This window comes from Macaca mulatta, chromosome 12, assembly GCF_049350105.2.
Source record: "Macaca mulatta isolate MMU2019108-1 chromosome 12, T2T-MMU8v2.0, whole genome shotgun sequence".
Taxonomy (NCBI): Eukaryota; Metazoa; Chordata; class Mammalia; order Primates; family Cercopithecidae; genus Macaca; species Macaca mulatta.
This window is the reverse complement of record NC_133417.1, coordinates 58,797,916-58,818,206: the sequence shown is the minus strand read 5'-3', so window position 1 is coordinate 58,818,206 and position 20,291 is coordinate 58,797,916. Positions and strand designations below refer to the sequence as shown.

The window sequence follows — 20,291 nt, the reverse complement described above, 5'->3', positions numbered from 1 at the left end:
ATGTTTTAAGAATTTTTTTATTCCAAGGTCTTATAGATGTCTAAATATTTTTCTGCTAAAGTTTTAGCTTTGTTTTTGACATTTAAGTCCTAAATCCAAACTTCATGACATGAGTTAGGCATCCAATTTCATCTCTTTCCACATGGATTGCCATTTTATTCTCGGTTCCATTTATTGAACAGCCTCTCTTTTCCCCATTGATCTGCAGTGCCTCTCCTGTCATATACAGAATGTTCCAAACATATGTACATATGTGGTTCGCCATCAGAGGGCTAATTCTCTTCCTTTGGACAATTTGTCTCCCCCTGTGCTTCTCTGTTCCAATTATATAGCGTTAATTACTCTAAATTTTAAGAGTTGTTACTTGTCACATCCCCACTCTGTATTTTTCCCCTTTAGAAGTATCCTGGGCTTTCTGGAATCTTTATCATTCCATTAGAATTTTAGTATTTTTTTGCTTTTTACTAGTTATTTCCTACTCTTATGCTGTAAACCTAAATTTTAATGTTACAGCCTTTGTGAAGGTTCATTTTTTTTTCACTTTTTTGAGATGAAGTCTCACTATATTGCCCAGCCTGTACTCAAACTCCTGAACTCAAGCAATCCTCCCACCTCAGCTTTCTGAGTACCTGGGATTACAGGCACACACCACCATGCCTGGCTTGGGAAATGTTATCCAATACTCTAGATCCAGCGTCCTTTTCTTCCCGATCCCAATATCAATTATGTTTTGTAATCATTTCTAACTTATTTTACCTTTTTAGTTGAATATATATTCAGTCATTCGTTGCATAATGATGGGGAAGTGTTCTGAGAAGAGCATCACTAGATGATGTCATCATTGTGCAAACATCATAGAATGTACTTACACAAGACTAAATAGTACAGCCTACAGCACACTTAGGCTGTATGGTATAGCCTATTGCTCCCAGGCTACAAACACGTTTAACATGTTACTACGTTCAATACTATCAGAAATTATAACACGATTGTAAGTATTTGTGTATCTAAACATATCCAAACATAGAAAAGGTACAGTAAAATGTTATAATTTGTTTAACTTTTATTTTAAGTTCAGTTTGTTCCATCAGTAAACATGTGTCATGTGGGTTTGTTGTACACATTTGTTCATCACCCAGGTTTTAGGCCTAATACTCATTACTCATTAGTTATTTTTCCTGATCTTCTCTCTCCTCCTGCCCTCAACCCTAGTGTATGTTGTTCCTGTCTACATGTCCATGTGTCCTTATTGTTTAGCTCCCACTTATAAATGAGAGCATGAGCTATTTGGTTTTCTGTTCCTGCATTAGTTTGCTAAGGCTAATTGCCTCCAGCTCCATCCATGTCCCTGCAAAGGACATGATCTCATTCTTTTTTATGGCTACATAGTATTCCATGGTATATATGTACCACATTTTCTTTATCTAGCCTATCATTGATGGGCATTTAGGTTGATTCCATGTCTTTGCTAATATGAATAGTGTTGCAATGAACATATGCATGAATGTCTCTTTATAATAGAACAATTTTTATTCCTTAGGGTATTATACACTAATGGGATTGCTGGGTTGAATAGTAGTTCTGTCTTTAGGTCTCTGATGAATCAATCACCACACTGTCTTCCACAATGGCTGAACTAATTTACACTCCCACCAACAGGAAATAAGTGTTCCTTTTTATGCACAACCTTGCCAGCATATGTTGTTTTTTGACTTTTTAATAGTAGCCATTCTGATTGGCATGAGATGGAATCTCATTGTGGTTCTGATTTGCAATTATCTAATAATCAGTGATGTTGAGCTTTTTTCTAGTCCCATTAAATTGCCATTAACATTCTTCACAGAAAGAGAAAAGACTATTTTAAAATTCATATGAAGCCAAAAAAAAAAAGCCCAAAAGCCAAAGCAATCCTAAGCAAAAAGAACAAAGCTAGAGGCATCATGCTATTCGACACCAAACTATACTACAGGGCTACAGTAACCAAAACAGCATGGTACTGGTACAAAAACAGACATATAGACCGATGGAACAGAATACAGAACCCAGAAATAAGACTGCACACCTACAATTATCTTATATTTGACAAACCTGACCAAAATAGGCAATTGGGAAAGGATTCCCTATTCAATAAATGGTGCTGGGAGAACTGGCTAGCCATATGCAGAATATGGAAACTGGACACCTTCCTTACGTTATATAGAAAATTAACTCAAGATGGATTAAAGACTTGAATATAGTAAAACCCAAAACTATAATAACCCTGGAAGACAACCTAGGCAATACCATTCAGGACATGGACACAGACAAAGATTTCATGATGAAGACACCAAAAGCAATTGCAACAAAAGCAAAAATTGACAAATGTGATCTAATTAAACTAAAAAGCTTCTGCACAGCAAAAGAAACTAACAACAGAGTAAACAGACAACCTACAGAATGGGAGAAAATTTTTGCACTCTATGCATCTGACAAAGGTCTAATATCCTGCATCTATAAGGAACTTAAAACAAATTTACAAGAAAAAAAAAACACTAAAAAGTGGGCAAAAGACATGAACAGACACTCCTCAAAAGAAGATACACATGTGGCCAAAAATCATGTGAAAAAAACTAACTCAATGTCGGTGATCATTACTAAAATATTATGGGATCACCATCATATATGTAGTCAGTTGTTGACCAAAAAATCATTATATGTCACATGATTACACACACACACACACACACACACACAGTCACAAAAATACATATAGAAAGAGAAAAATGTTTACTATATATTTGACTTTAAGCTCCATGACAGGTGGGAGCCTTGTTCCCTTATGTCCCAAATGTCAGGGACCTCAGTTATATCCCCAGGATTTGCATACAGTAAGAACTTAATAAATAATTAATTAATTGATGAATAAAGGAATGAATGAAAATATCTCAAAAATTAACTAATAGTGTATGCTAATATTGGGTCCTTATGAATTGTTTAAAATTTAGACATATAAGTGATATCAGAAACTGTCTACTCCAAAACCTTTGCTTTAATAATGGACATGCACAGGTTCAGAAGGATCTTTTTATAAGTAAAAAAGCCTGTTTTTAGCAGACCTAAAACACGAAAAATTCAGTTAGGTACATTTTGCATAGCATCATCTGCTTACAAATAAAATATTTTGAAAACAAGATACAAATTCCTAAAGTAAAATTCTGAAATAAGTGACAATTGAAAATGAAATTAAAACCCTTAAGTCTATTTTCCATTTATTCAAGACAAATAGTATTAATATAAAACTTGAAAGTAGTACAATGTACTGAATGTTTGTGTCTCTGCAAAATTCATATACTGAAATCCTAACCTCAAAGTGATATTAGGAGATAGGGCCTTTGGGGGGTGATTAAGTCATGAAGGTGGAACCTTCACGAATGCAATTAGTGCCCTTACAAAATATGCCCCAGAGAGATTTCTCAACTATTCTGCCTAGTGAGGTTAGTGAGAAGACAGCTGTTTATAAGGAACAGGCCCTTATCAGAAATTGCATCTGCTAGCACCTTCATCTTGGAATCCCCAGTCTACAAAATTGTAAGAAATAAATATCTGCTCTTTGTTAGCCACCAAGTCTATATTTTTTTAACAACCTGAATTAAGTAAAACAACAAGTCTTATAAACAAAGAGAACAACAGTTTAATTACAATTTAAGTACAAGGAAAAGTTATTTTTGCCTTGCATTGTTAAATTTCACATTTTGAGATTTAAGACTTAAGGAGCATTAAGGACATAAATCAGCAAAACTGTACCTTTTTGTTACTTGTAGAAAAGCCTATCAAAGTTTTGCTGAATCAGATTGTAACATTTTTGTGTGTGTGTGACCAACCTAGATGGTTTCCTTCAACAAATGACAGAGTGATCATTCCAAACTGATGTAATCCATCAAAAACACTTTTCTGCATTCAGCCAAGCAGCAACTCAACTGATTTTGACAAAGAAGATGAAAAGGCTGATTAATTCTGGGATTTTAACTAAAGATCAGCAAATCATTCCCCCTGTTCATTTGTCAAAAACACGGACTTACAATGTTCCCCTCTCAGAATAACTGTAGTATAAAGGCATAAAAAATGCATGTAAACTACCTAAATGGGTCTAGCATCAGTCACTCCCAAAATTTTTTTAATTATTTATATTGGTCAAAATCTAAAATGAAAGCTCCATTTTAAAAGACAAGGAAGCGATTCAGGATTTCCCTAAATGAACAAGAGTATTTTTGTAATCTAAAGCAAACTTAACATATCTAAAATACTCTTTGAACAAAAATTAAATTTTGGAAAAGCTCTTCTGTTTCCCTAAACTTCATATAACCTGAGAGTGTTAATGAAATTCTGCTTATTAAAATATTTTGTTCAATAAATATCTCAAAAATATCTATAACATTAAAAGCAGATCACATTCATTAAATAAATGTAAATCTCAACTTGATAATTTAGATTCACTTTTCCAAAAGGTACAAACATTTCATCAAACTTCAATTGAAGCTTGCTTTTTGTCATATTTATGCATAAAACTTTTGCCAAACAGAGAATATGTTCGTTCAATGAGAACAAAACTAATTTTGAGTACTCTTACATATTTTAGAAGTATTGAATTTTCTAGGAATACTTCAGAAACATATTTATAGATCTTGAAGTCAACAAAAAAGAAAGCATAGAGAAAATCGTTTGGAATAACTTCACAGAAAACAAATTTCTGTGGCTTTACTTGATAAATAACCATTCATACAAATTATTATGTTTACATTCATATTTAGTCTTTGAAACTAGTCCCTCAAGAGGAAAATACTGAATTAAAGTAATTTTATAGTATACTTGAAATTATCTTTTTCACTTAACATACAGCCTACAATCTGGTAAATCTGCATACCACCATGTGTTTTGTTTTAAAAACTGGTTGTTTTATTTCAACTGTTTTGGAAGTCTTTAGTGGTGTCATTCATGCACAGTTCGTTTGCTAAAATTGCCACCTGTCTCACTTTAGTGGTTTTTCCGTTTTATGTTATGTGCTTGGTCTTTAAAGGCTTTTGGCTTCTAGGAGCCTAGATTTAAAATTCTGCCCAGTTTGAATGTTCACTAAACTGTTCTTTTCATACAGTCATAGAACACCAGAATTTATTAGGTTCAACACTATCTTAGAGGTTAGCTAACTGTTCTTATTTCTTCCAAGAAGACACCTAAGACCAAGAAAAGTAAAGTAACTTCCCCATGGTTAAACATGCATTAATAGTGCTGCCAAAATGCTCTTCTAACTCAGTAAGGCAAAACTCTTCTGATTCTGAAGTTTCTTATTTTGTCAAGGCATCTCTATAAAAATATTTGCTTCATAAGCACTTACCCCTCAATGCAGGCAGCAGAGATCTCTCCTTCTTATCATCACATTTGTTACATTCACTGAAGTACAGCAGTAAGAAGACATCAACAAGAACCCACATCAATGAAGTGGCTAGAACCACCTTGCAGTAAACAAATCTCCTCATGTCTTTCCTTGATTTCTAGTTAACACACAGATTGAAGACAAATGCTACTGTGATAAATCCAAGCCACACAGGTGAACTCCAAGATAAAAGCAGCATACATTCCACTGTATTAAAAAAAAAAGAAGAAAATTTCATTAATTGTACACATAGATTTTTGGATAAAGAACATATAACATGAAATGTAGGACTTACTTAGTGCTCTCAAATATATCAGCACTCAAGCCTTCGAATCCAAAATTAAAAGCCTAAATAAATGAAAGTTGCTAGCAAGCTAGTTGGCTAACATTTTAATACCTAATACTAGATCTGCCACTACTCTGCTAGGCCCTTGACAAACTATTTGATTCCTTTAAGTTGTATTGTAATGACCTTAAAGTCATATCATGATATTCTTTATAGCACCAGGTTGTCAAACAGTGCAATTCTGAGTTTACTCTAATTCAGTACTTCTGACGAGCCAATAATACTGAAATAGAAATCATCCTAGGATATATTATATTATAGCATCTAAGATCTGGCCTTTTTAGACAGACACGTCTAGGTCCATACACCTCCTAGGAATAGAAGACTTTCTAAGCCACAGTTTCCTCACATGTATAATGTGGATAGAAATGCCAAACCTAAACCTCATTTGTTATGAGGATTACGTAGAATCATACTTATAAAGCATCTTGCAGAACAGATAATTATCAAAACATAAAACAGAGCTGGGCATGGTGGCTCACACCTGTAATCCCAGCACTTTGGGAGATCGAGGCAGGTGGATCACCTGAGGTCAGGAGTTTGAGACCAGTCTGGCCAACATGGTAAAACCATGTCTGTACTAAAAATACAAAAATTAGCCAGGCATGGTGGCACATGCCTGTATTCCCAGCTACTTGGGAGGCTGAGGTAGGAGAATCACTTGAACCTGGGAGGTGGAGGTTGCAGTGAGCCGAGACTGCACCACTGCACTCCAGTCTGGGTGACAAGAGCGAAACTCTGTCTCAAAAAAAATAATACATACATACATAAAAATAAAATGAAATAAACATATAAAATAACAAAAATTGTTCTCATATTCTTAAGTAGAGCAATTACAAGACATGATTAATAATTACATAGCCTCCAAAATCCCAGCTGATCTGCATAGAAAGTATCTACAATAAATGTGTATTTAGAATAGATAGCATGCATCCAATTTATCAGAGGAAAAACATATTAATATAAATGATTTAAAATGATCAGTGCAAGAATTCTAACGGCTATAACAAAGATAGACACATAATTATTAAGAGACATTTTCCAAGGTAAGTGTAGAATGAATACCTTACACATATTTGTTTTATTTATACTACATTGAGCATTTTATTTATACTACTACATTTGTTTAACTACCTGGTTAACCAACTTTTATCTATAAAGTAAGTAAATCAGACAAAACATAATCTGATACCATTTGTTACATTTCAAATAATATCAAGTAAAATATAAACTTATTGATGTGAATAAGATAAGTGATGAAGTTTTGACAGAGCTATTTGGGGTGAACAGTATTAAATACAAAGACACTTGAAATATTTCATAAACGTGTGTCTCAGAATAAAAACATCAAAGTATAATTTTTTTTTTTTTTTTTTTTTTGAGACGGAGTCTCGCTCTGTCGCCCAGCCCAGGCTGGAGTGCAGTGGCGCGATCTCGGCTCACTGCAAGCTCCGCCTCCCGGGTTCACGCCATTCTCCTGCCTCAGCCTCCCGAGTAGCTGGGACTACAGGCGCCCACAACCGCGCCCGGCTAATTTTTTGTATTTTTAGTAGAGACGGGGTTTCACCGTGGTCTCGATCTCCTGACCTTGTGATCCGCCCGCCTCGGCCTCCCAAAGTGCTGGGATTACAGGCGTGAGCCACCGCGCCCGGCCCAAAGTATAATTTGATGAGCACAAGCTCTTTAAATTAACAGCAGCTGACAGCACCATAAAGCAACAGAAATTCTGTCGCCTGTTATAACCAACCTAAACTAGCAACAAATTCAAAATTCACATAAAGTGCCAGTTACAAAATAATTATTGTAACAGATTTTATTTTAGTAACTAGAAAAAAATTACATTTACATTTATTCAGAATATATATATATACACACATATAAAATGGAGAGATATATGTAAATCCAAAGAATACATGACATTTGGGTGTTTTTTTCTTAGAAAAAGTAACATGTTATTATCTACTTTGTTTCATTTCCACTTTAATTTTCTATAAAAATGATAGCTAAATATTGGAAATCAGCCTCTAAACCTGATAATAAAGGAATTATTGTCCCATACTTATTTCCTGTTACTGTGTACATTCTTTTCTAAATTTGAGATATGAAACAATTCAAGCTATCAAATTTCCTGTATTCAGTCTTAAGATAGGGTAGATCCTTTCAGTTTATCGTAGAAAATAATTCCATGGAGAAGTACATATAACATTGATGGTCACTACACAGCCATCCCCAAGTTTATAAGGAGTACCTTATACATAAATGATCCTGGAAGATGTAAACAGCACCATGCCTGGCTCTGTCATCAAATAAAGAGATGACCTTAGATAGGTATCTTGCTTTTCAGTGCTTCATTTGTTTTTAACATATTTCCTGTCCCATCAATCTCACAAAATATTTTGAAGCTTAAGCAAGATAAAGAATTTAAAATATTGTTTAAGAAAAGATGAAGAATATTATTATAATATAAAATCTGAAATCACTCAGTATTAATTAAATATTAAAATGTCTAAGCTAAGTCATTTCCTAATAAGAGCCTAACAGCTGAGGTTATTGAGAATTTAATTTAAACTTTAGTTATGATAAAAAGTCAAAATTACATATTATTGCCACTTCAAGTAGTATTCAAATTATCCTGATTTCATAGCCTGGTAGCACTATATATTAAGACATTAGCACTGAAAGAATTCTAACTATACCATTTCATGGGAAAAACTAAGTTGCTGTTTAAACTTCTTATCTAATTACGAAACAGACTCTCCTTATTTTTTTAAGTTTTTAAATTTTATCTACATCTTGAAAACACCTAAGCCTTGAAAACAGGCTAAACTTTATCATTCACAGAGATCTAATCCCCTGGCATTTATAAAATAATAATCTTGTATATTGTATTTCAATATTCCTCTTAAGAGAAGAAAACTGAGCAGAAAAATGGTACTTTAAACACAGAATACTAATCAACATAAGCACAGTTGGTGGCCCAGGTTTATTTAAGAGAATCAGCATCTGCATTATGTTTCTATTCCAGGAAACCCCTACTTATTTGCAAATACTGTTCTGTTTCTCAAACAGTCAGAAAATCCAAGTTCTTCAATATCCCTGGCTTGCCAAGCCAATGTAGTGCATGAGCAACTTGTCTCAACTACAGCCTTTTCTATCCAATACTATTACCCTTTTCCTAATTGTTTCAAAAACATTAAGTAATGGTATCAGCAAGATTGTCTATATTATAGTATTTTTAGTTGAAAATGTGTACCATATTTCCTATCTTTATTAAAAATTGATTTTAAGGCTGGGCACAGTGGCTCATGCCTGTAATCCCAGAACTCTGGGAAGCCGAGACGGGCAGATCATCTGAGGTCAGAAGTTGGAGACCAGCCTGGCCAACATACTGAAACCCTGTCTCTACTAAAAATACAAAAATTAGCCGGGCATGGTGGTGTGTGCCTGTAATCCCATCTACTCAGCAGGCTGAAGAAGCAGAATGGCTTGAACCTAGGAGGCAGAGGCTGCAATGAACAGAGATCGCACCACTGTACTCCAGCCTGGGCAACAAGAGAGAAGCTCCATCTCAAAAAAAAAAAAAAAAAAAAATTGATTTTAAATATAAGAAATAAATCTAGATAAAGTTTAGGGCTTTGTCACTATGTTGTTAAAAAGAAAAAAGTTTTTGTTTTTGCTTTGGTTTGTTATTTGTTGTTCTTTTTTAATTAGGAAGTTATTACTCAGGGAATCTACTTGCTATTAGACATATTTTTATCTATAGTCATAAACTTTCTTTTGTAGAAAATTGTGTAATGGGAGCAAATTTTTTCAGTCTATTTTATGAGGCTATCCTTGAGGCTGCCAAGGGATCCTGGAAACTAGTATAAGGCTGCTGGTAATCCTTCCAGAAGTTTCAGGCACTCAGCATACTTTAAATGTTTTAAATAGGCAGGAGCTTCTGTGAGCTAATGACCAAATAATTTTGCAGAGTTTGGTTTATAGGCTGATAAATGTAGTGAGTAAGCCCTGAAAAAACACCATAAATTAGCTTCAGGTCTGACTGATAGGGAAACAGATCTTTGCATGAATAAAGATAAAAAATTGGCCGGGCACAGTGGCTCACACCTATAATCCCAGCAATTTGGGAGGCCGATGCACGTAGATCACCTAAAAGTAAGGAGTTCGAAACCAGCCTGATCAACATGGCGAAACCCTGTCTCTATTAAAAATGTAAAAATTAGCTGGGCATGGTGGTGGACTCCTGTAATCCCAACTACTCAGGAGGCAGAGGCAGGAGAATCACCTGAACCTGCGGGGAGGAGGCTGCAGGGAGCCAAGAGTGTGCCATTGCACCCCAGCCTGGGCAACAGAGCAAGACTCTGTCAAAACAGACAAACAAACAAACAAAAAAGACAAAAACTTAAGTTAAACCCAGGAAATCCACTCACAGCCTAAACCAAAGTGTCCACTGTAATAATCACATCACACTAAAGGTTAAACTAAGAGACAAAGAAGCCAACAAATATAGTGCTAAATAAATGCTTTTTACTGAAAGATGGTAGAAGAGAAGAAATAAACAAAACTGAAGAAAAACAACAAAAAAGTCCTCATTTGCATATCAACTAAGGAAAGGGAGAATATTGATAACATAAAGTTCAATTCTTAGGAGGGAACCTAACATAGGCTGTAAAAGAAAACGTTTCAGAGTTACTTTGTCATGATTTGAGTCTGGGTTCCAACACTCACTAATTGTGCAGCTTGATTCAAGTTCCTTAAATGTTTAAGGCCTTGGTTTTCCTATTCACAGAATGTGAATAATAGTAGTTACCTTGTAAGACTAGGATGAGTACAGGGATGTAACATGTAACCTCTTATAACTGTGCCTGGCACATAAGAACTCATTATACATTAGTTATTATTACTAGTAGTAACACTTACATTGTTTTCATCAGAAACATCAGTGAAAGAGCCAGAGAAAATAATGAGGATTCTCCCTGCCCACCCTTGAGGAAACATTGCATGCTCAGTGTGTAGGCGTTCAGGGGATTGGAGAACAAGAGCACCACGTAGCAGAACTATTTTAGATGTAGTTTCTAACGTGGTATGAGTTACACAAGGTTTTACAATAGCAAAAACCAAACGAACTGTGCACTTAAAATCAATGCATTTCACTCTGTGTAAATTGTACCTCCCTTTTAAAGGTAAATAGGTACCATATGATTCCCTGATATCATCAACTTTTGAATTAAATAAATTGTAGTCATAAGTTCACCAGATAGGAGAGCTTCTACTTAATGCCTTTCTGATCTCATTTCCTACCATGTTCACATCAGTCACTTACGTCTCCTGGCTGTTCCTTAAATATGCCAATTACTAGCTTGCCTCAGCGCATGTGTGATTGTGCTTTCTCTGCCCAGTTGTAGGTTCATGGCTCCCTGCTCTTGTTTCCTTCAGATCTTCCTTCCTTCCTGCTCAAATGTCACATCACCAAGAGCTTTCCTATCAGCCTATATAAAACAGCACACACACCTTACTCACTCTCTATCTTCTCACCCCACTTAACTTTCCTTCTTAGCAATTATCACCCCCAATTTACTGAAAAATGGTGGGTTTTTTGTTTCTTATTTGTCCCCCTTTCTTAAGTGGTAAGCTATATGAGAACAGGATTACACTTCTCTTACATACACCCTCTCTAACTCCAATATATTTACATTTTAAAACTACAGCATTTGTTGTTATGGGCTGAATTGCCCTTGCCTGCCACATTCCAAAAATTCATGGGTTCAAGTCCTAACCCCTAGTATCTTAGAATGGAACCATATTTGGAAATAGGGGATTTAAAAAGGTAATTAGACGAAATAAGGTGAGATGGGTGGACCCTAATCTAATCTGACTGATACCCTTCAAGGAGGAGATTAGGACACAGGAAAACCATGTGAAGACACAGAGAGAAGGCAACCATTTGTCAATCACAAAAAGAGGCCTCAGAATAAAATCAACACTGCTGACATCTTGATTTTGGACTTCTAGCCTCCAGAACTGTGAGAGAAAATACATTTTTATTGTTTAAGGCACCCAGTCTGTGGTATTAATTATAGCAATCCCAGCAAAGGAAAACACTGGCTAGTTAAACCCACTTTCCTGTACTCCACTTCTACATGCAAACAGGTGAACATGGCTGGCACGAAACTCCCAAATTATTCCACTTCTTCTCATTTTAAATCTATGCCCACATTGCAGTGGAGTCCAAATCAATCTCCATCTTTCAGACAACAATTTTGCAGTTTATTTGACTTCCTTATACTGTCATCTCCACACTTTCTTTTTCTCATGGCTGATCACTATGCATCTACATTTAACAGAGAACATATAAACAATCAGGAGAGAATTTTGCATACTACCATGTTAAATGTATCGCTTGCTTGTTTCTATTACCCCCATACCAAATTTGGCAAGTCCAGCTGTTACCATGGTGAACTGTCCCTTTAAGTCCCCTGCCCTCACATATTCAAGGATTTGACTTTTCTGTGTTAGTTTATCTTTTCTAACAAGTCATTATTACCAACATGCAAAGATGTTATATTCATAATAATCTTTGAATAAAGTAATTTCACCACACATCTCTCTTCAGGTACCCCTACATCCATCTATTCACGCGTAATGTAAAACTTTTGAAAATAATTATGTATGTCTATATATCCCTATCCTCCCATTCTCTCTTAAACTTCACAGGCTTTAGGTCCTGCCACTATGTGGAAATCTTATGCGACAAGGTCAGGGTCATATCCAATGATCAATTCTTAATCATTATCTTACACAAATCCTCAGCAGCATTTGGTACAGGTTGGCCAAAAACCGTGTACTCCTTTCTAGCAACTTGTTTCTTTCACATTTTATATTTGATTGTGCAGCAAATTCTGTTGGCTCCACTTTCAGATTTGTGCCACTTTTCACCAATTCCACCACTCCAACTATAGACCAAGCAGCCGCCAGGATTCTGAAATGCTGACTTAGATTGTTTTAAAAAAAGTTTTATTGAGATATAATTCATATATCTGATAATTCACTCATTGTATTATTCAAAGTATACAATGCAATATAGTCACACAGTTGTATGTCTATCACCACAATTAATTTTAGAGCATTTCCTTTTCTCAAAAAGTAAACCACTCCCCTTTGCTAGAACCCTAAATCCTACCATCATCCATAGACATAGGTAATCACTAATCTGATTCATTGTCTATGAATTTTCCTATTTTGAATGTTTCATATAAATTGAATCATACAATATGTTGCCTTCATGACTGTCTTCTCTCACTTAGCACAATGTTTTCAATGTTCATTCACATTGTAGCATATACGAGTACTTCATTTCTTTTTATTGCCAAATAATATTCCATTATACAGCTATATATATTTTATTTATCCATTCATCAGTGGATGCACATTTATGTTATTTCTACTTTTGACTATTATGAAAAATTTAAGCTGTGAACATTTACATACAAATTTTCTGTAGACATGTTTTCATTGTTCTTGGGTATATACCTAGGTGTAGAATTGCTTGATAATCTGCTATGCCTTAGCATCTTAAATGTACCCCCATTATAATCTATTCTTCACACAAAAGGCAGGTGGTTCCTGTTAAAACTTAAATTTAATGGCTGGGCGCATTTGCTCACACCTGTAATCCCAGCACTTTAGGAGGCCGAGGTGGGCAGATCACAAGGTCAGGAGATCGAGACCATCCTGGCTAACACAGTGAAACCCCGTCTCTACTGAAAATGCAAAAAATTAGCCAGGCCTGGTGGCGCATGCTTGTAGTCCCAGCTACTCAGGAGGCTGAGGCAGGAGAATCGCTTGAACGTGCAGGTTGCACATTGTAGGTGCAGGTTGCAGTGAGCCGAGATCATGCCACTGCACTCCAGCCTGGGTGACAGAGTAAGACTCTGTCTCAAAAAATAATAATAATAATTTAATTTAATTAGTTATCTTCCCTGTTCTGCTCATTATTGATCAACAGCTTCTATCACATTTAAAATAAATTTTAAATCCTATCCTTGGCCTGAAACACAAGTATTAGTCAACACTAAGAAGGGATGGCAGGAATAAGAATATTTATGGCTCTCTTTGATAAAGGTGCCTACATCACCACCCTACCTGGTTTCAGGTTACAGGGCTGCTGTTTCAGGCCAATCAGTCACTTCCAGCCATACCACTATGGCCCATGAAACTAAACTGGGTCATATTTGCTGGTTTCCAGACCCATCTACAGTCTGGCAATGTTGTGCCGTTTGTTGCAAAGGCCACCTAATAATATAATGATAGTCAAGGTATTAGATTTTCCAAACTCAATACTCAAGTCTATTACATAAAATGGTATAGTATTTTTATATAACCTATGCACATATTCCTGTAGTCCTTAAGTCATTTCTAGATTATTCATAACACCTAATACAATGTAAGTGCTACGTAAATAGTTGTTATGCTAAATTGTTTTTATCTGTGATTTTATTGTTGTGTTTCTACTTTTACTGTGTTCTTTTGCAAATATATTCAATCCAAGGTTACTTGAATCTGTGAATGCAGAAACTGCAAACACAGATGGCTAACATTACTGCTAACTGAATCCCTCTACCATGGCCTATGTGGGCAAACATGGGAGGTATAATGGGTCTCTATATATTTTGTAAAAATGTCTCTGTTCCGCTTGCATTTAACACTTTCATATGAAAGCTCTGGGTTAGATTAATAGAGGACTGGAGAGAAGAAAAGCAAAGTTATACTGAAATAGGGCACACAAAATTTCATGGCTGTAGAGAAAGCAATAATTCTGACATCTGGGGAAGAAATGGCTTGTACACCAAGAGCTGTGGGGAAGAGGATGGGTTAATTAACGCTGTGTTTGTCACCTAGCTCCAGAATCAGAGCCTGGCAAAATAATCATATGGCCTGCCTGAGTGAAGTAGCATCTGTGGCTGACAATCCAGCCTGCTGTTCCATTTGTCATCTCTTCCAAGTGCTATGAAACAGAAAAACTCATGTGGGCATGGTCAGTCCTAAACTGCTCTGCTGTGCCTGATGCCATAAATGGCTGCTCCCAAAAAGATACCCTTCCTCCCACCTAAACAAACACAAGAACTTGCATAACATTTTTTCTATCTGGCTGATAGAAATTCACTTGCTTCTCCTGATATCTGAGCACTTTGGCTTATGCCATGTATACAATCCAGGCTACAACTCTTCAGTGACATGGCACATGCTTAATCAGACCAACGTAATGATGATCCAAATAAAGTTTAATAAAAAATCCTGATTGGACAGACTTGTATCCCTTTGGGCTATATGTTTGTACATGGGCAGAGTGAGCCATGGACTCTCTCTCCATGGAAATTCAGATTCTATTAAATCATCTATTGCAACGGTGAACAAAGATAAGCAGTTATATGTAAACTCCCTTGTATCAGTTGTGCTGGATAATACATTGTTCTTAGACTACTACAGTTTGGCTTCATAGAATAAAACCTATTGATATCCTCTTAGATTTATTTACGGTGACTGAGTACAGGACCATGGGGAAACATGAGTAAAGTCAAAACTCCAGGTTGGCCTAATCCTGTTGTTAGAAGTTCTGTTCATAATAGCCTTATGTAAATACTGTATGAGGAAAAACTAAGTGAATCTGACCCCAGCCACTGTCACATTATTTAGGGTGTTCAATGGAGTGCCATACTCACATGAAAATTCACAAGAAGCCAACATTATGGAAGATCAAGAGTGGATATCATTGAGAGACATTCCTCCACTCTCATAAATTCCTAATACTTCTTGCTGGGGATGCCAACAATGCAAGGCCCCAAACACTCCAGGCCACTTTTCATAATTGTGTTTGAAGTAAGGAATACTGAAAAAGGAGGTGAGAAAAAATGGCTACTGTTTGTCCCATCTGGGACAAACACAGGAAGCAAGTGGAACTCACACAAATACATATTGTACTTCTATAGTCATACCATCTTCATAGAATGGATATCCCTATACGCAAGCATGTGTGAAAAGACCAATATGTGACAAACTGCATTGATAGGTGACATCTGATGGCTCATGTACTTCCTGTGCCATGAGTAAAAAATGTCCTTTGCTCTAATACAGAAGTCTATTCTGCCAAAATCCATGAAATAATAACAAGCTAACTTTTAGCTTTTATGTGAGGTGAAATCAAATTCCAGACCCTTCACAGACCTGAAATCATCACACACAGAAAAAGCAGGAAATATGTATGTGTGTCTGTGTAAATTTTCATATTTCCAGAAAATTTCTAGAAAGACACACTCACTAAACTTGGTAATCTCTGAACAACAGAATTCGCAGTCTTCTGTAAGCTTGAATTTTTACTATAAGCATATATTACTTTAAGAATAAAACAACCCCCTTAATTACAAAAACTAAAATATTCCTTTCATTTATCCTACAGATACAATTTAGTGCCCACATAAGTGCCAACACCGTGCTAAGGCACTAAAGATAAATTCAGAAAAATCCTCTGAGATACTATAAAAGACGACCATCCCCAAGACATGCAGTCATCAGATTCTTCAAGGTCAACACACACAAAAAAATGTTAAAGGCAACTAGAGAGGAGGGGCAGGTCACCTACAAATGGAACACCATCAGGTTAATAATGGACCTTTCAGTAGAAACCTTATAAGCCAGAAGAGATTGTGGGACCTATATTCAGCATTCTTAAAGAAAAGAAAGTCCAACTAAGAATTTCCTATCCAGCCAAATGAAGCTTCATAAGAGAAAGAAAAATAAAATCCTTTTCAGACAAGCTCATGGAATTTGTCATCACCAGACCCACCTTACAAGAGGTCTTTAAGGGAGTGCTAAACATGAAAATGAAAGACCATTACTCGACACACACACACACACACACACACACACACACACACACACAAACCCACTTAAATAAATAGCCCACTGACACTATAAAATACCTACCATGATCAAATTTACATAAAAACAAGCTACTATAACAACATGATGACAAGATCAAATCTACACATATCAGTACTTACCTTAAACATAAAGAGGCTAAACATTCCCACTTAACAGGATAAACATCCCACTTAACAGGCACAAAGTGAAGATTTGGATAAAGAAGCAAGACTCAATCATATGCTGACTTCAGGAGACTCATCTCACATGCAATGATACCCATAGGCTCAAAGTAAAGGTAAGGACAATAATCTACCAAGCAAATGGAAAGCCAAAAAAATATTGAGCTGCTATTCTAATTTCAGACAAAACAGACTTTAAAGCAACAAAGATCAAAAAAGACAAAAGAAGGACATTATATTTGCTACCAACACTGGGACACAGAAATTCTCTTCTTAGGAACCTACAAAGAGACTTAGATAACCACACAATAACAATGGGAGACTTCAACATGCAACCAACAGTATTAGACAGATCATTTAGGCAGAAAACTAACGAAGAAATTCAGGACCTGAACTCAACATTTGACCAAATGTACCTAACAGACATATACAGAACTCTTCACCCCTTAAAAACAGAAGATATATCCTTTTCATCTGCACATGGCAAATACTCTAAAATCAATCACATGTTCAACCATAAAGCAATTATAAACAAATTTTTTAAAAGCTGAAATCACACCAGCCACACTCTCAAAACACAGAGCAATAAAAATAGACATCAATTGGGCCAGGCACAGTGGCTCATGCCTGTAATCCCAGCATTTTGGCAAGCCAGCGTGGGAGGATCACCTGAGGTCAGGAGTTTGAGACCAGCCTGGCCAACATGGTGAAACCCCATCTCTACTAAAAATACAAAAATTAGTCAGGCATGGTGGCAGGACCCTGTAATCTCAGCTACTGGGAAGGCTGAGGCAGAAGAATCACTTGAACCCAGGAAGCAGAGGTTGCAGCGAGCCAAGATTGTGCCATTGCACTTGAGGCTGGGTGACAAGAGCCAGACTCCGTCTCAAAAAAAGAAAAAAAAAAAAGAAGATCTGTCAAAAGCAGTTACATGGAAATTAACCTGCTCTTGAATGACTTTTGGGCAAACAATGAAATTGAGGTAGAAATCAAGAAATTCTTTGAAACTACGAAAAACAAAGATGTAACATGCCAGAATCTCTGGGACACAGCTAAAGCAGTATTAAGAAGAAAGTTTATAGCACACATGAAAAAGTTTAAAAGATCTCAAATTAACAACATAACATCACTCCTAAAGGAATGAGTAAAACAAGGGCAAACTGACTTCAAAGCAAGCAGAAGGAAGGAAATAAACAGAAACAGAGCTAAACTAAACTAAATTTAGATGTGAAAAACCATAGAAAAGATCAATGAAGCCAAAAGTTGGTTCTTTGAAAAAATAAATAAGATTAATAAACCACTAATTAGAATAATAAAAAGGGATAGAAAATTAAACACAATCATAAGTGACAAAGGAGACATTGTCACTGAATGCACAGAAATACAAAAAACCCTCAGACACTATTGTAAACACCTCTATTAACACAAACTAGAAAACAGAAAAAATGGATAAATTCCCGGGTGAGTTCCAAAATTGAATAAGTAATAAAAAACCTACCAACCAAATAAAGCCCTGGATAAGAGGGACTAACAGTCGAATTCTACCAGACCCATAAAGAACTGGTGCCAATCTTACTGAATCTCTTCCCAAAAATTGAAGAGGAAGAAATCCTCCCTAACTTACTCTGTGAGGCCAGTATCATTATCATACCAAAACCTAAAAACAAACACAATGAAAGGAGAAAACATCAGGTCAATATCCATGATGACCATAGATGTAAAAATCTTCATAGAGGTAAAAGCAACATACTAACAAACTGAATCCAGCAGCACATCGAAAAGTTAATGCACTGTGATCAAGTAGGTTTTATCCCTAGGATGCAAGGTTGGTTCAATATACGTGAATCAATAAATGTGCTTCAACACATAAACAGAACAAAAAATAAAAACCACATGATCATCTTGATAGACACAAAAAAGGCTTTCAATAAAATTCAATATGCCTTCATGTTAAAAACCTTCAACAAACTAGGCATGAAATGAATGCACCTTAAAATAAGAGCCACCTATGACAAAACCACAGCCAACATCACGCTGAATAGGCAAAAGTTGGAAACGTTCTCCTTAAGTTCTAGAAGAAGACAAGGAAGCCCACTCTCACTACTCATATTCAGCATCATACTGGGAGTCCTAGTGAGAATAATCAAGTAAGAGAGAGAAATAAACTATCCAAATAGAAAGAGAGGAAATAAAACTATCTCTGTTTGTGGACAATAGGATTTTATACTAGAAAACCCTACAGTCTCTGCTAAAAGGCTACTAGGTCTGATGAACAACTTCAGCAAAGCTTCAGCATATAAAATCAATGTACAAAAATCAGTAGCACTTTTATACACCGATAATGTCAGAGCTGAGATCTAAATCAAAGAGGCAATCCCATTCACGACACACACACACACACACACACACACACACACACACACACACACACTTAGGAATACAGCAATACAGCTACCCAGGGCAATGAAATATCTCTACATTGAGAATTACAAAACACTGCTGAAAGAAATCAGAGATGATACAATGGTTAAACAGTCTATGCTCATGAATATGGAAGAATCAATACTGATAAAATGGCCATACTGCCCAAAGCCATTTACAGATTCAATACCAATCCCATCAAACCACCAAGGACATTCATCACAGAATTAGAAAAAAAAACCTATTCTAAAGTTCATGTGGAACCAAATAAGAGCCCAGATAGCCAAAGCAATACTAAGCAAGAAAAACAAAGCCAGAGGAATCACACTACCTGACTTCAAACTATACCACAAGACTATAGTAACCAAAACAGCGTGGTACTTACTGGTACGAAAACAGACATAGACCAGTGGAACAGAAGAAAGAACCCAGGAATAAAGCCATACACTTACAGTCATCTGATCTTCAACAACGTCAAAAAAAACTAGCAATGAGGAATGGACTTCCTATTCAATAAATGATGCTGAGATAACTGTCTAGGCATATGCAGAAAATTGAAATTCCTCTCACCATATGTAAAAGTCAACTCAAGATAGACTATAGACTTAAATGCAAAACCTAAAACTATAAAAACTCTGGAAGATAACCTAGGAAATACTACTCTGGACATAGGTCCTGGCAAAGATTTCATGATGAAGATGCCAAAAGCAATTGCAACAAAAACAAAAATTGCCAAGTGGGGCTTAATTAAAGAGCCTCTGCAAAGCAGACAACAAACAGACAACCTTCACAACCCTCAGAAATGAAGAATATATCTACAAACTACACATCCATCAGAAGTCTAATATTCAGAATCTATAAGGAACTTAAATAAACAAGCAAAAAACAAACCCCATTAAAAAGTGGACAAAGGACATGAACAGATACTTCTCAAAAGAAGGCACGCATGTGACCCACAAACATAAGAAAAAATGATAAACATCACTAATAATTAGAGAAATGCAAATCAAAACCACAA

At 36.0% G+C, this 20,291-nt stretch overlaps 1 protein-coding gene across 2 annotated transcripts in view; it reads right to left on the bottom strand.

Annotated features, from left to right (window-relative positions):
• GALNT13 (polypeptide N-acetylgalactosaminyltransferase 13) overlaps positions 1-20,291 on the bottom strand; it is a 592,354-nt gene that overhangs the window by 511,891 nt on the left and 60,172 nt on the right. For both annotated transcript variants that reach the window (XM_028830721.2, XM_077956554.1), the window contains exon 3: positions 5,369-5,614. In XM_028830721.2, the coding sequence (XP_028686554.1) occupies positions 5,369-5,510 (142 nt within the window). In that variant the 5' untranslated portion in view covers positions 5,511-5,614. The remainder of the gene's footprint in view (positions 1-5,368; positions 5,615-20,291) is intronic.